At 54.6% G+C, this 16,537-nt stretch overlaps 1 protein-coding gene across 1 annotated transcript in view; it reads left to right on the forward strand.

Annotated features, from left to right (window-relative positions):
* WIZ (WIZ zinc finger) overlaps positions 1–14,639 on the forward strand; it is a 63,015-nt gene extending 48,376 nt beyond the window's left edge. The window contains 12 exon segments of the mRNA XM_063181862.1: positions 2,543–2,727; positions 2,730–2,996; positions 3,041–3,101; positions 7,553–8,030; positions 10,020–10,051; positions 10,054–10,399; positions 10,577–10,599; positions 10,921–10,956; positions 12,695–12,887; positions 14,019–14,110; positions 14,113–14,163; positions 14,629–14,639. Coding sequence (XP_063037932.1) covers positions 2,543–2,727; positions 2,730–2,996; positions 3,041–3,101; positions 7,553–8,030; positions 10,020–10,051; positions 10,054–10,399; positions 10,577–10,599; positions 10,921–10,956; positions 12,695–12,887; positions 14,019–14,110; positions 14,113–14,163; positions 14,629–14,639 — 1,775 coding nt within the window.
* Positions 14,640–16,537: the final 1,898 nt, after the last annotated feature.

Consider the following 16,537-nt stretch of genomic DNA (forward strand, 5'->3'; position numbering starts at 1 on the left):
GTTTAGTGGGTGTAATGGGTTTTTTGTTGGGTTTTATTGGGGTTTAATGGGGTTTAGTGGGGTGTAATTGGGTCTTTACTGGGTTTTATTGGGATTTAGTGGGGTTTAGTGGGGTGGAATGGGGTTTTTACTGGGTTTTATTGGGGTGTAATGGTGTTTAGTGGGATGTAATGGGGTTTTTACTGGGTTTTGTTGGGATTTAATGGGGTTTAATGGGGTGTAATGCGGTTTTTACTGGGTTTTATTGGGATTTAGTGGGGTTTAGTGGGGTGTAATGGGATTTTACTGAGTTTTATGGGGATTTAATGAGGTTTAGTGGGGTGTAATGGGGGTTTTATTGGGGTTTAGTGGGGTGTAATGGTGTTTTACTGGGTTTTATTGGGATTTAGTGGGGTTTAGTGGGGTTCTAATTGGGTTTTATTGGGGTTTTGTTGGGTTTTGTTGGGGTGTAATGGTGTTTAGTGGGGTGTAATGGGGTTATAATGGGGTGTTGTTGGGTTTTATTGGGATTTAATGGGGTTTAGTGGGTGTAATGGGGTTTTTACTGGGTTTTATTGGGATTTAGTGGGGTTTAGTGGGGTTCTAATTGGGTTTTATTGGGGTTTTGTTTTGTTGGGTTTTGTTGGGGTTTAATGGATTTAGTGGGTTTAATGGGTTTTGTTGGGTTTTATTGGGATTTAATGGGTGTAATGGATTTTACTGGTTTTATTGGGATTTAGTGGGGTTTAGTGGGATTTTACTGGGTTTTGTTGGGATTTAGTGGGGTTTAGTGGGGTTTTATCTCGGGTTTAATGGAGTTTAGTGGGGTTTTACTGGGGCTTAATGGGATTCTCCGGGGTTTACCCATTCTCCTCCTCCTCCTGCTGCTGTTTCTCCTTCTCTTCTTCCTCCTCCTCCTCCTCCTCCTCCTGGCACAAACACCCCCTGGACAGGAACACAAATCCTTTTATCCCAAATCCCCACCACCCCAAAAATCCCCACAACCCCAAATCCTCACCAGCAAATTTTAACCCCTTCTGTGCCATTCCCAGCCTCGGGCTCAGAGCTGTGCTGTGACACCCACTGCGAGTTCTGCGGGGAATTCCTCAGGAACCCCCAAACCCCTTTCAGCATTTTTTAACCCTTTTCTCCCCGTTTCCAGCCTCGGGAATTCCTCGGGAACCCCCAAACCCCCACCAGCATTTTTTAACCCTTTTCTCCCCCGTTCCCAGCCTCGGGAATTCCTCAGAACCCCCAAACCCCTATCAGCATTTTTAACCCTTTTTCCCCCGTTTCCAGCCTCGGGAATTCCTCGGGAACCCCCAAACCCCTTTCAGCATTTTTTAACCCTTTTTCCCCCGTTTCCAACCTCGGGAACCCCCAAACCCCTGTCAGCATTTTTTAACCCTTTTTCCCCCGTTCCCAGCCTCGGGAATTCCTCGGGAACCCCCAAATCCCTTTCCTGGGAATCCCCACAGCCCCAAACCCTCACCAGCATTTTTTAACCCCTTCTCTCCCGTTTCCCCCCATTTCCATCCTCAGGCTCGGAGCTGTGCCATGACAGGTCTGTGGGGAATTTCTTGGGAACCCCCAAACCCCTACCAGCATTTTTTAACCCTTTTTCCCCCGTTTCCAGCCTCGGGAATTCCTCGGAACCCCAAACCCCTGTCAGCATTTTTTAACCCTTTTTCCCCGTTCCCAGCCTCGGGCTCAGACCATGCCACGACACCCACTGCAAGTCTGCAAGGAATTCCTCAGGAACCCCCAAACCCCTGTCAGCATTTTTTAACCCTTTTCTGCCCCGTTCCCAGCCTCGGGAATTCCTCGGGAACCCCCAAACCCCTATCAGCATTTTTTAACCCTTTTCTCCCCCGTTCCCAGCCTCGGGAATTCCTCGGGAACCCCCAACCCCTACCAGCATGTTTTAACCCCTTCTCTTCCATTTTCCTGTGTTCCCAGCCTTGGCTCGGACCATGCCTCGACACCCACCTCGACACCCACCTCGAGTTCTGCGGGGAATTCCTCGGGAACCCCCAAACCCCTATCAGCATTTTTTAACCCTTTTCTCCCCGTTCCTAGCCTCGGGAATTCCTCGGGAACCCCCAAACCCCTGTCAGCATTTTTTAACCCTTTTTTCCCCCGTTCCCAGCCTCGGGCTCAGACCATGCCGCGACACCCACTGCAAGTTCTGCAAGGAATTCCTCAGGAACCCCCAAACCCTGTCAGCATTTTTTAACCCTTTTCTGCCCCGTTCCCAGCCTCGGAATTCCTCGGGAACCCCCAAACCCCTACCAGCATTTTTTAACCCTTTTTTCCCCCGTTCCAGCCTCGGGCTCAGACCATGCCGCGACACCCACTGCAAGTTCTGCAAGGAATTCCTCAGGAACCCCCAAACCCCTACCAGCATTTTTTAACCCCTTCTCTTCCATTTTCCTGTGTTCCCAGCCTCGGGCTCGGAGCCGTGCCGCGACATCCACTGCGAGTTCTGCGGGGAATTCCTCGGAACCCCCAAACCCCTACCAGCATTTTTTAACCCCTTCTCTTCCATTTTCCTGTGTTCCAGCCTCGGGCTCGGAGCCGTGCCGCGACATCCGCTGCGAGTTCTGCGGCGAGTTCTTCGAGAACCGCAAGGGCCTGTCCAGCCACGCGCGCTCGCACCTGCGCCAGATGGGCGTCACCGAGTGGTACGTGAACGGCTCGCCCATCGACACGCTGCGGGAAATCCTCACCCGCCGCCGCCCCGGCCACCCAAGGCCTTGCCCAAGAGCCTGCTGGGCGGGCTGGCCCCGCTGGAGCCGCCCCGGGCGCCCCCCGAGCTGCACCTGCCCCCGGGGCTGGGCAAGAAGCTCCCGGCGCCGCTGAGTCCCTCCGGCGCCGCCTCCTCGCCGCCGCCGCCGCCGCCCACGGCCAGGAAAATGTTCCCGGGGCTCTCGGCGCCCTCGCTGCAGAAGAAACTGAAGCAGGACCAGCTCAGGGTGGAGATCAAGCGGGAGCTGATGGCTGGGGCAGCAGCAGCAGCAGCAGCAGGAGGAGGAGGAGGAGCCGGGATCCATCCCGGGAGGCGCCGGCGCCGCCGGACCCGGCCTGGGCGGCGCACGAGGAGATGGCGCCGCTCAACCTCTGTGAGTGGGTCTGGGGTTTGTCATGGGGATTTATGGGGTTCATCCCAGGAGTTTGGGGGTTTGGGGGTTTATCCCAGGAATTTGGGGGGTTTGGGGGTTTATCCCAGGAATTTGGGGCATCTGGGCAGCTGAGATCCGTCCCAGGTCCACGAGGAGATGGCGCCGCTCAACCTCTGTGAGTGGCTCTGGGGTTTGTCATGGGGATTTATGGGGTTCATCCCAGGAGTTTGGGGGGTTTGGGGGTTTATCCCAGGAATTTGGGGGGTTTGGGGGTTCATCCCAGGAGTTTGGGGCATCTGGGCAGCTGGGATCCATCCCAGGGCCCACGAGGAGATGGCGCCGCTCAACCTCTGTGAGTGGGTCTGGGGTTTAAAGCAGAGATTTTGGGGTTTTGGGGGTTTTCTCGTGGGTTTTGGGAGCTGGGATCCGTCCCAGACCCGTGAGGAGATGGCGCCGCTCAACCTCTGTGAGTGCTTTTGGGGTTTGTCATGGGGATTTCTGGGGTTCGTCCAGGAATTTGAGGGGTTTAGGGGTTTATCCCAGGAATTTGGGGGGTTTAGGGCTTTATCCCAGGAATTTGGGGGGTTTAGGGGTTCATCCCAGGAATTTGGGGCATCTGGGCAGCTGGGATCCATGCCAGGGAGCCCTGGATCCATGCCAGGGCCATGACGAGGTGGTGCCGCTCAACCTCTGTGAGTGGGTCTGGGGTTTAAAGCGGAGATTTTGAGGTTTTGGGGATTTTCTCGTGGGTTTGGGGAGCTGGGATCTGTTCCAGAGCCATGAGGAGAGAGTGCTTCTCAACCTCTGTGAGTGCTTTTGGGGTTTAAGGAGAGATTTTGGGGTTTTGGGGGTTTTCTCGTGGGTTTTGGGAGCTGGGATCCGTCCCAGGCCACGAGGAGATGGCGCCGCTCAACCTCTGTGAGTGCTTTTGGGGTTTGTCATGGGATTTCTGGGGTTCATCCCAGGAATTTGAGGGGTTTAGGGGTTCATCCAGGAATTTGGGGGATTTATGGGGTTCATCCCAGGAATTTGGGGGGTTTAGGGGTTCATCCCAGGAATTTGGGGCATCTGGGCAGCTGGGATCCATGCCAGGGCCACGACGAGGTGGTGCTGCTCAACCTCTGTGAGTGCTTTTGGGGATTTGAGGGGTTTATCCCAAGGATTTGGGGGTTCAGGGATCATCCCAGGAATTTGAGACGCTGAGATGCCATCCCAGGATTTTCCTTCCCTCCCTCATCCCAGAATTTTCCCCTCTCTGCAGCCTCCAGGGCGGACCCGGTGCGCGACATCCGCTGCGAGTTCTTGGGGCTCGTCCCGGGGATTCTGGGGAGCTCATCCCAAGGATTTTGGGCTCTAAAATCCCATCCAAGGAGTTCCATCCATCCCTAATCCCAGAATTTTCCCCTTTCCCAGAATTCTCCCCTCTCCCACAGCCTCCAGGGCGGACCCGGTGCGCAACGTCTGCTGCGAGTTCTTGGGGCTCATCCCGGGGATTTTGGGAGCTCATCCTGGAGATTTTGGGGAGCTCACCCTTTGGCTTTTTGGGAGCTCATCCTGACGATTTTGGGACGCTCTGAGCCCATCCAGGGTTTCCATCCCTAATTCTGGAATTTCCCCTCTCCCGGAGCCTCCAGGGCGGACCCGGTGCGCGACATCCGCTGCGAGTTCTTGGGGCTCGTTCCGGGGATTTTGGGGAGCTCATCCCGGGGATTTTGGGGAGCTCATCTGGAGATTTTGGGGAGCTCATCCCGGGGATTTTGGGGAGCTCCTCCTGGAGATTTTGGGGAGCTCATCCTGGAGATTTTGGGGAGCTCATCCCGGAGATTTTGGGGAGCTCATCCTGGAGATTTTGGGGAGCTCATCCTGGAGATTTGGGGAGCTCACCGTGGAGATTTTGGGAGCTCATCCTGGAGATTTTGGGGAGCTCATCCTGGAGATTTTGGGGAGCTCCGGCCACGGATTTTGGGGAGCTCATCCTGGAGATTTTGGGGAGCTCATCCCGGAGATTTTGGGGAGCTCATCCTGGAGATTTTGGGACGCTCTGAGCCCATCCAGGGGGTCGCATCCATCCCTAATTCTGGAATTTTCCCCTCTCCTGCAGCCTCCAGGGCGGACCCGGTGCACGACATCCGCTGCGAGATCTTGGGGCTCGTCCTGGGGATTTTGGGAGCTCATCCCGGGGATTTTGGGGAGCTCATCCTGAGATTTTGGGGAGCTCACCCCGGATATTTGAGGCTCTAAAATCCCATCCAGGGAGTTCCATCCATCCCTTCCTAATCTCAGAATTTTCCCCTCTCCCACAGCCTCCAGGGTGGACCCGGTGCGCGACATCCGCTGCGAGTTCTTGGGGCTCATCCCAGGGATTTTGGGGAGCTCATCCTGGAGATTTTGGGGAGCTCACCCTGGAGATTTTGGGGACCTAACCCCGGATATTTGAGGCTCTAAAATCGCATCCAGGGAGTTCCATCCATCCCTTCCTAATCCCAGAATTTTCCCCTCTCCCACAGCCTCCAGGGCGGACCCGGTGCGCGACATCCGCTGCGAGTTCTTGGGGCTCATCCTGGGGATTTTGGGGACGCTCTGAGCCCATCCAGGGAGTTCCATCCATCCCTAATTCTGGAATTTCCCCTTCCCGCAGCCTCCAGGGCGGACCCGGTGCGCGACATCCGCTGCGAGATCTTGGGGCTCGTCCTGGGGATTTTGGGGAGCTCATCCTGGGGATTTTGGGGAGCTCATCCTGGAGATTTTGGGGAGCTCATCCTGGAGATTTTGGGGAGCTCATCCCGGAGATTTTGGGGAAAACATCCTGGAGATTTTGGGGAGCTCATCCTGGAGATTTTCGGGAGCTCATCCTGGAGATTTTCGGGAGCTCATCCTGGAGATTTTGGGAGCTCACCCTTTGGCTTTTTGGGAGCTCATCCTGATGATTTTGGGACGCTCTGAGCCCATCCAGGGGTTTCCATCCCTAATTCTGGAATTTCCCCTCTCCCGGAGCCTCCAGGGCGGATCCGGTGCGCGACATCCGCTGCGAGTTCTTGGGGCTCGTCCCGGGGATTTTGGGGAGCTCATCCCGGGGATTTTGGGGAGCTCATCCTGGAGATTTTGGGGAGCTCATCCTGGAGATTTTGGGGAGCTCACCGTGGAGATTTTGGGGAGCTCATCCTGGAGATTTTGGGGAGCTCATCCTGGAGATTTTGGGAGCTCATCCCGGAGATTTTGGGGAGCTCATCCTGGAGATTTTGGGGAGCTCATCCTGGAGATTTTGGGGAGCTCATCCTGGAGATTTTGGGAGCTCATCCTGGGGATTTTGGGGAGCTCATCCTGGAGATTTTGGGGAGCTCATCCTGGGGATTTTGGGGAGCTCATCCTGGAGATTTTGGGGAGCTCATCCTGGGGATTTTGGGAGCTCATCCGGAGATTTTGGGGAGCTCATCCCGGGGATTTTGGGGAGCTCATCCTGGAGATTTTGGGGAGCTCATCCTGGGGATTTTGGGGAGCTCATCCCGGAGATTTTGGGGAGCTCATCCTGGAGATTTTGGGACGCTCTGAGCCCATCCAGGGGGTCGCATCCATCCCTAATTCTGGAATTTTCCCCTCTCCCTACAGCCTCCAGGGCGGACCCGGTGCACGACATCCGCTGCGAGTTCTTGGGGCTCGTCCTGGGGATTCTGGAGCTCATCCCGGGGATTTTGGGAGCTCACCCCGGATATTTGAGGCTCTAAAATCCCATCCAGGGAGTTCCATCCATCCCTTCCTAATCTCAGAATTTTCCCCTCTCCCACAGCCTCCAGGGTGGACCCGGTGCGCGACATCCGCTGCGAGTTCTTGAGCTCATCCCAGGGATTTTGGGGAGCTCATCCTGGAGATTTTGGGGAGCTCACCCTGGAGATTTTGGGGACCTAACCCCGGATATTTGAGGCTCTAAAATCGCATCCAGGGAGTTCCATCCATCCCTTCCTAATCCAGAATTTTCCCCTCTCCACAGCCTCCAGGGCGGACCCGGTGCGCGACATCCGCTGCGAGTTCTTGAGGCTCGTCCTGGGGATTTTGGGGACACTCTGAGCCCATCCAGGGAGTTCCATCCATCCTGATTCTGGAATTTCCCCTCTCCCCGCAGCCTCCAGGGCGGACCCGGTGCGCGACATCCGCTGCGAGTTCTTGGGGCTCATCCCAGGGATTTTGGGGAGCTCATCCTGGAGATCTTTGGGAGCTCACCCTGGAGATTTTGGGACCTAACCCCGGATATTTGAGGCTCTAAAATCCATCCAGGGAGTTCCATCCATCCCTTCCTAATCCCAGAATTTTCCCCTCTCCCACAGCCTCCAGGGCAGACCCGGTGCGCGACATCCGCTGCGAGTTCTTGAGGCTCGTCCTGGGGATTTTGGGGACACTCTGAGCCCATCCAGGGAGTTCCATCCATCCCTGATTCTGGAATTTCCCCTCTCCCGCAGCCTCCAGGGCGGACCCGGTGCGCGACATCCGCTGCGAGTTCTGCGGCGAGTTCTTCGAGAACCGCAAGGGCCTGTCCAGCCACGCGCGCTCGCACCTGCGCCAGATGGGCGTCACCGAGTGGTCGGTGAACGGCTCCCCCATCGACACGCTGCGGGAAATCCTCAGGAAGAAATCAAGCCCTGCCTCATCAAGAAGGAGCCGCCGCTGGCGCCGGGCTGGAGCCGGGCCCGGGCTGTGCGAGGAGGAGCCCAAGGCGCCCTCGGGGCCGGGCAAGGCGCTGCCGCCGGGGCTGGCCCTGGGCAAGGCGGGCTCGGGGCTGGCGCTGGCACCGCTGGGCTCCAAGGGCGGCCCCGGAGCCTTCCTGGCTGCCAAGAGACCCCTGGGCGACACGGACAGGCTGGGCGGGCACGGCGAGGCCAAGCACAAAGGCTTCGAGCTGGGCTTCAAGGCCAAGGCGCTGCACGACAAGGCCTGTGAGTGTTGGGGGGAATTACTGGGAATTTTGGGATCTGTGGGGTGGTTTTGGGTGGTTTTTGAATGGATTTGGGGTGGTTTTGGGATGTTTCAGATGGATTTGGGATGGTTTTGGGGTGGTTTTGGGATGGGCTGGGCAGGCACGGCGAGGCCCAGCACAAAGGCTTCGAGCTGGGCTTCAAGGCCAAGGCGCTGCACGACAAGGCCTGTGAGTGTGGGGGGGGAATTACGGGATCTTTGGGGCTTTGGGATGGTTAGGGATGGTTTAGGGATCTTTGGGGTGGTTTTGGGATCTTTGGGATGGATTTAGGATGGTTTTGGGCTGGTTTTGGGTTGGCTGGGTAGGCACGGCGAGGCCAAGCACAAAGGCTTCGAGCTGGGCTTCAAGGCCAAGGCACTGCACGACAAGGCCTGTGAGTGCCATAGGGGGAAATCACGGGATTTTTGGGGTTTTGGGATGGTTTAGGGATGGTTTTGGGATCTTTGGGATGGCTTTGGGATCTTTGGATGGATTTCAGATGGGTTTGGGGTAGGCTGGGCGGGCACGGCGAGGCCAAGCACAAAGGCTTCGAGCTGGGCTTCAAGGCCGAGGCGCTGCACGACAAGGCCTGTGAGTGCCATGGGGGAAATCACGGGATTTTGGGGGTTTTGGGATGGTTTGGGGATCTTTGGGGTGGTTTGGGATCTTTGGGAGGGGTTTAGGATGGTTTTGGGGTGGTTTTTGGTGTGGTTTTGGGTGGGCACGGCAAGGCCAAGCACAAAGGCTTCGAGCTGGGCTTCAAGGCCAAGGCGCTGCACGACAAGGCCTGTGAGTGCCATGGGGAATTACTGGGAATTTTGGGGTTTTGAGGTGGTTTTGGGTGGTTTTAGGATGGATTTGGGGTGGTTTTGGGATGTTTCAGATGGTTTTGGGATGGTTTTGGGGTGTTTTGGGGTGGGCTGGGCAGGCACGGCGAGGCCCAGCACAAAGGCTTCGAGCTGGGCTTCAAGGCCAAGGCGCTTCACGACAAGGCCTGTGAGTGTGGGGGGGAATTACGGGATTTTTGGGGTTTTGGGAAGGTTTAGGGATGGTTTTGGGATCTTTGGGGTGGTTTAGGGATGGTTTTGGGATCTTTGGGGTGGTTTTGGGATCTTTGGGATGGATTTCAGATGGGTTTGGGGTGGGCTGGGCGGGCACGGCGAGGCCAAGCACAAGGCTTCGAGCTGGGCTTCAAGGCCGAGGCGCTGCACGACAAGGCCTGTGAGTGCCATGGGGAATTACTGGGAATTTTGGGGTTTTGAGGTGGTTTTGGGTGGTTTTAGGATGGATTTGGGATGGTTTTGGAGTGGTTTTGGGATGGGCTGGGTGGGCACGGCAAGGCCGAGCACAAAGGCTTCGAGCTGGGCTTCAAGGCCAAGGCGCTGCACGAGGCCTGTGAGTGTTGGGGGGAAATCACAGGATTTTTTGGGGTTTTGGGATGGTTTAGGGATGGTTTTGGGATCTTTGGGGTGGCTTTGGGATCTTCGGGATCGTTTTGGGATGGTTTTTGGATCTTTGGGACATCTTTGGCATGTTTTTGCCACTGGCTGAGAGCAGATGCTTTTTCTCTTTTTTTCCCCTTTTTTTTCCATTTTTTTCCCAAATCTTTCACTTTTCTTCCCCATTTTTTTTCGCCATTTTTCCATGTCCTCCCTGCTGCGAGCTGTGCGGGCTCTACTTTGAGAACTCCTGGCCAGCGACGCCCGGCACACCTGCGGCAGTTCGGCACTGCCCATACCCCATTTTCACCATTTTAACCCAATTTTAATCCTGTTTTTTCTGGCTTTTCTGTACTTCCAGCAGCAGAAGCCTGCTGCGAGCTGTGCGGGCCTGTACTTTGAGAACAGGAAGGCGCTGGCCAGCCACGCCCGGGCGCACCTGCGGCAGTTCAGGCACTGCCCATACCCCATTTCACCATTTTAACCCAATTTTAATGCCGTTTTTTCTTGTTTTTCTGTACTTCCCAGCAGCAGAAGCTGCTGCGAGCTGTGCGGGCTGTACTTTGAGACAGGAAGGCGCTGGCCAGCCACGCCCGGGCGCACCTGCGGCAGTTCGGCGTCACCGAGTGGTGCGTGAACGGCTCGCCCATCGAGACGCTGCGCGAGTGGATCCGGCACCGCCCGCACAAGGCCGGCGCCTACCGCAGCTACATCCAGGGCGGGCGCCCCTTCTCCAAGAAGTTCCGCAGCTCGGCGCACCCGCGGGAGCCGCGCGGGGCCTGGCCGTGCCCTTCCTGCCCAAGGGCGGGCTGGCGGCCGAGGCGGCGCTGGGGGAGTGCGGCAAGGGCCCCGAGGGAGCGGAGCGGGGCGCTGGGCACGCCGTCTGGGCGTGGTGAAGGTGGAGGAGCAGAGGGGCAACTTCAGCAGTGAGTGGTGGGGAGAGGGGGGGAAATGGGAAAAAATGTGATTTATGGGGTTTGGAATGGAAAAAATGGGGTTTGGGGTGGGAAACGTGGGGTTTGGGGTGGGAATTGTGGGGCTGGGAATGGGGAATGGAATGGGAATGAGGAGTGGTGAAGGTGGAGGAGCAGAGGGGCAACTTCACCAGTGAGTGGTGGGGTTGGGGGAATTGGGGGTTTGGAATGGAAAAAATGGGGTTGGGAATGGAAAAAATGGGGTTTGGGGTGGGAATTGTGGGTTTGGGAATGGGAATGGGAATGAGGAGAGGTTAAGGTGGAGGAGCAGAGGGGCAACTTCAGCAGTGAGTGGTGGGATTGAGGGAAATGGGAAAAATGTGGTTTATGGGGTTGGGAATGGGGTTTGGGGTGGGAAATGTGTGGCTGGGAATGGGAAATGTGGGGCTGGGAATGGGAAATGTGGGGTTTGGGTGGGAAATGTGGGATTGGGAATGGGGAATGGGAATGGGAATGAGGAGTGGTGAAGGTGGAGGAGCAGAGGGGCAACTTCAGCAGTGAGTGATGGGGAAAGGGCAATTGGGGGGTTTGGGAATGGAAAAAATGGGGTTTGGGTGGGAATTGTGGGGCTGGGAATGGGGAATGGGAATGGGAATGGGAATGAGGAGTGGTGAAGGTGGAGGAGCAGAGGGGCCACTTCAGCAGTGAGTGATGGGATTGGGGGGAAATGGGACAAAATGTGATTTATGGGTTGGGAATGGGGTTTGAATGGGAAATGTGGGGCAGGGAATGGGGAATGGGAATGGGGAATGGGAATGGGGAATGGGAATGGGAATGAGGGGTGCTGAAGGTGGAGGAGCAGAGGGGCAACTTCAGCAGTGAGTGGTGGGAAGAAATGGGATTTGTAGGGTTTGGGGGGTTTGGGGGGTTTGGGGTGGGAATTGTGGGGTTTGTGGGGTTTGGGAATGGGGAAAATGGGGTCAGGAATGGGAATGAGGGTGGTGAAGGTGGAGGAGCAGAGGGGCAACTTCAGCCCTGAGTGGTGGGGAAAGGGGAATTGGGGGGTTGGGAATGGGAAAAATGGGGTTTGGGGTGGGAGAAATGGGAATGGGGCTTGTGAATTGGGAATGGGGACAGGATTGGGAGATTGGGGATGGGGCTGGGGCTGTGAAATTGGGACAGGGACAGGACTGGGGACAGGATGGGAATCTGGGGATGGGAATGGGGCTGGGGCTGTGAAATTGGGGACGGGGACAGGACGGGAAACTGGGGCTGGCACTGGGCTCCATAACCGTGCCAGGGACCCTCGCAGCCCCCCCGTAACCCCAAATTCCCCATGGCAGAGTTGGAGCGGCGCCAGGCGCGGCCCCTGGAGCCGGAATGGGATTGGGAATGGGAATGGGGATGGGAAACTGGGAATGGGGATGGGAAACTGGGGCTGGCACTGGGGTCCATACCCGTGCCCAGAGCTGTGCCAGGGACCCTCGCAGCCCCCCGTAACCCCAAATTCCCCATGGCAGAGTTTCGAGCGGCGCCAGGGCGCGGCCCCTGGAGCCGGAATGGGATTGGGAATGGGAATGGGGATGGGAAACTGGGAATGGGGACGGGAAACTGGGAATGGGAAACTGGGAATGGGATGGGAAACTGGGAATGGGGACGGGAAACTGGGAATGGGGATGGGATCCATGCCCGTGCCCATACCCATGCCAGGGACCCTCGCAGCCCCCCGTAACCCCAGATTTTGCCCGTGGCAGAGTTTGAGCGGCGCCAGGCGCGGCCCCTGGAGCCGGAATGGGGCTGGGAATGGGAATGGGATGGGAAACTGGGAATGGGGACGGGAAACTGGGAATGGGGACGGGAAACTGGGAATGGGGACGGGAAACTGGGAATGGGGATGGGAAACTGGGAATGGGGATGGGAAACTGGGAATGGGGATGGGATCCATGCCCGTGCCCATACCCATGCCAGGGACCCTCGCAGCCCCCCCGTAACCCCAGATTTTGCCCCGTGGCAGAGTTCGAGCGGCGCCAGGCGCAGCCCCTGGAGCCGGAATGGGATTGGGAATGGGGACGGGAAACTGGGGCTGGCACTGGGCTCCATACCCGTGCCCATACCCGTGCCAGGGACCCTCGCAGCCCCCCGTAACCCAGATTTTGCCCCTGGAGCCGGAATGGGATTGGGAATGGGAAACTGGGAATGGGAAACTGGGGCTGGCACTGGGCTCCATACCCGTGCCCATACCCGTGCCAGGGACCCTCGCAGCCCCCCGTAACCCCAGATTTTGCCCCGTGGCAGAGTTCGAGCGGCGCCAGGCGCGGCCCCTGGAGCCGCCGCTGCCGCGCGAGGCCGAGCCCGGCGCCGAGTTCCCGCGGAAGCTCCCGGAGCCGCGGCCGCCGCCGCGCGTGCGCCCGGTGCCCGCCCTGGTGCCGCGCCCGCCCCAGACCTCGCTCGTCAAGTTCGTGGGCAACATCTACACCCTCAAGTGCAGGTGGGCACGCTCTGGGCGCTTTTCTGGGCGCTTTTCCCAATTTTCCAACCTTTTTGGGGGGCTTTTTCCCAATTTTCCAACCTTTTCTGGGGGCTTTCTCCCAATTTTCCCCGCTCTTCCACCCCCCAACCCCGAACCCCCCTAAATTCTGCATTTTCTCCTATTTCCCAGGTTCTGCCAGGTGCAGTTCCACCCCCCAAACCCTAAATTCTGCATTTTAAATTCCATTTTTCTCTGATTTCCCAGGTTCTGCGAGGTGCAGTTCCACCCCCCAAACCCCGAACCCCCAAACCCTGAATCTCCCCCTAAATTCTGCATTTTAAATTCCATTTTTCTCTGATTTCCCAGGTTCTGCGAGGTGCAGTTCCACCCCCCAAACCCCGAACCCCCCAAACCCTGAATCTCCCCCTAAATTCTGCATTTTAAATTCCATTTTTTCTCTCATTTGCAGGTTCTGCGAGGTGCAGTTCCACCCCCAAACCCAAAATTCTGGATTTAAAATTCATTTTTCTCTCATTTTGCAGGTTCTGCGAGGTGCAGTTCCACCCCCCAAACCCCGAACCCTGCACCCCAATAAATTCTGCATTTTAAATTCCATTTTTCTCTCATTTCAGGTTCTGAGAGGTGCAGTTCCACCCCCAAACCCTAAATTCTGTATTTTTCTCTCATTTCCAGGTTCTGCGAGGTGCAGTTCCACCCCAAAACCCTAAATTCTGGATTTTTCTCTCATTCCCAGGTTCTGCCAGTGCAGTTCCACCCCCAAACCCTAAATTCTGCATTTTTCTGTGATTTCGCAGGTTCTGCCAGTGCAGTTCCACCCCCCAAACCCCGAACCCTGCACCCCAATAAATTCTGCATTTTAAATTCCATTTTTCTCCTATTTTGCAGGTTCTGCGAGGTGCAGAACCACCCAGTTCCATGCACCCAGAACCATGCAGTTCCACCCCAAACCCCAAACCCTGCACCCAATAAATTCTGCATTTTAAATTCCATTTTTCTCTCATTTGCAGGTTCTGCGAGGTGCAGTTCACCCCCAAACCCTAAATTCTGGATTTTTCTCCTATTTCCCAGGTTCTGCGAGGTGCAGTTCCACCCCCAACCCTAAATTCTGCATTTTTCTCTCATTCCCAGGTTCTGCGAGGTGCAGTTCCAGGGCCCGCTGGCGGTGCAGGAGCAGTGGCTGCGGCACCTGCAGCGCCACATCCTCGACATGAATTTCTCCAAGCGGAGCCGCCGCCCGGCGAGGCCCCCCCGGAGCCCCCGGCCCTGCCTGAGAGCCCCAAAAATTCCAAAAAAACCCTGGAATTAAAACAAAAATCAACAAAAATAACCCACACACATTAAAAAACCAACAAAAATAACCCATGGATCAAATCAAACCCCCTGAGGATTCAGCATTCCAGCGGGGGCTCCTTCCCGGGGGGTTCTGCCCAATTTTTGGGGCGATTTTGGGATTTTTTTGGGGTTTTTTTTTTCGGGCTGGGAAAGCCGCAAGCACTACAAACACACACACGGAGCATTCCCTGCGGGATTTCAGGAATTCTGCCCTCGATCCCCGGGAAATGAACGGAAAAATTCCCTTTTTTATCCCAAAGAAGGAATTCCCAGAATTTCCAGAATTTCCAGCAGGATTCCCGGGGGGAAGCGCTGTGCATTTTGTACATTTGGACCCTTGGCAGAGTTGTAAATTCCTAAAATTCTAAAATTCCTGATTTTTTTTTTGGTTTTGTTTTTATTTTAGTGGCCCCGTAGATGTCGGAATTTCCCTCAGTTCCGGGGTTGCATGTTCCAAAAATTCCCATTTTTCCCGAGGAAATCCTGTGGGAATTCCCAAAAATTCCCATTTTTCCCGAGGAAATCCTGTGGGAATTCCCAAAAATTCCCATTTTTCCCGAGGAAATCCTGTGGGAATCCCCAAAATTCCCATTTTTCCCGAGGAAATCCTGTGGGAATTCCCAAAAATTCCCATTTTTCCCGAGGAAATCCTGTGGGAATTCCCCAAAATTCCATTTTTCCCGAGGAAATCCTGTGGGAATTCCCAAAAATTCCCATTTTTCCCGAGGAAATCCTGTGGGAATCCCCAAAAATTCCAGGAGGATTCAGCTCCGGTTTTTCCCCAAATTTCCTTTTGATTTTTTATTTTGTTTTCTTGGTTTCGTTCCCGTTTTTTTCCCTCCCTCACCCCGACTTTTTTAAACTCTAGATTTGTGTAGAAAGCAAAGGAAAAAAGGAAAAAATTCCGTTTTTATTTGGGAATCCCCCAAACTTCCGGATTTCAGAAGGAATTTTAATGGAAATTTTTTTTGTTTTTGTTTTTTTGGGGTTTTTTTTCCTTTTTTTAAATTTTATTTCCACGTTTTCGGGACGTTTCCGGCGGTTCCTGTACCCGGCACTGGGGACGATGGATTAAATTCTTCTGGAGATGAAATCCGGGAAAAAAACGGAGTTTCTGCATGGACTGGGGGAAATTGGGGGAAATTTGGGAAATTTGTGAAATTCCGAGGAAATTTGGGAGAATTCCAGGAAATTTGTGGAAAATCCGAGAAATTTGGGAAAATCCGAGGAAATTTGGGGGAATTCCAGGGAAATTTGGGGAAAATCCAAGGAAATTTGGGAGAATTCCAGGGGATTTGGGGAAAATCCGAGGAAATTTGGGGAATTCCAGGGAAATTTGGGGAAAATCCAAGGAAATTTGGGATGGAATTCCAGGGAAATTTGGGGAAATCTGAGGAAATTTGGGATGGAATTCCAGGGAAATTGGGGAAAATCTGAGGAAATTTGGAGAATTCCAGGGGGATTTGAGGAAAATTTGAGGAAATTTGGGGGAATTCCAGGGAAATTTGGGAAAATCTGAGGAAATTTGGGAGAATTCCAGGGAAATTTGTGAAAATCCAAGGAAATTTGGGGAAAATCCGAGGAAATTTGGGGAATTCCAGAGAAATTTGGGAAAATCCAAGAAATTTGGGGAAAATCTGAGGAAATTTGGGAGGGAAATTTGGGGAAAATCCGAGGAAATTTGGAGGAATTCCAGGGGGATTTGAGGAAAATTTGAGGAAATTTGGGGGAATTCCAGGGAAATTTGGGGAAAATCAAGGAAATTTGGGAGAATTCCAGGAAATTTGTGGAAAATCAAGGAAATTTGGGAAAATCCGAGGAAATTTGGGGAATTCCAGAGAAATTTGGGGAAAATCCGAGGAAATTTGGGGGAATTCCAGGGAAATTTGGGGAAAATCCAAGGAAATTTGGGAAATTCCAGGGGATTTGAGGAAAATTTGAGGAAATTTGGGGGAATTCCAGAGAAATTTGGGGAAAATCCGAGGAAATTTGGGGGAATTCCAGGGAAATTTGGGGAAAATCCAAGGAAATTTGGGAAATTCCAGGGGATTTGGGGAAATCCGAGGAAATTTGGGGGAATTCCAGAGAAATTTGGGAAAATCCAAGGAAATTTGGGGAATTCCAAGGAAATTTGGGGAAAATCTGAGGAAATTTGGAGGAATTCAGGGGGATTTGAGGAAAATTTGAGGAAATTGGGGAAAATCCAAGGAAATTTGGGATGGATCCAGGGAAATTTGGGGAAAATCCAAAGAAATTTGGGAAATCCAAGGAAATTTGGGGGAATTCAGGGGAATTTGGGAGAATTTAGGAAAATC

The sequence above is a fragment of the Melospiza melodia genome (assembly GCF_035770615.1).
Source record: "Melospiza melodia melodia isolate bMelMel2 chromosome 17 unlocalized genomic scaffold, bMelMel2.pri SUPER_17_unloc_1, whole genome shotgun sequence".
Classification (NCBI taxonomy): domain Eukaryota; kingdom Metazoa; phylum Chordata; class Aves; order Passeriformes; family Passerellidae; genus Melospiza; species Melospiza melodia.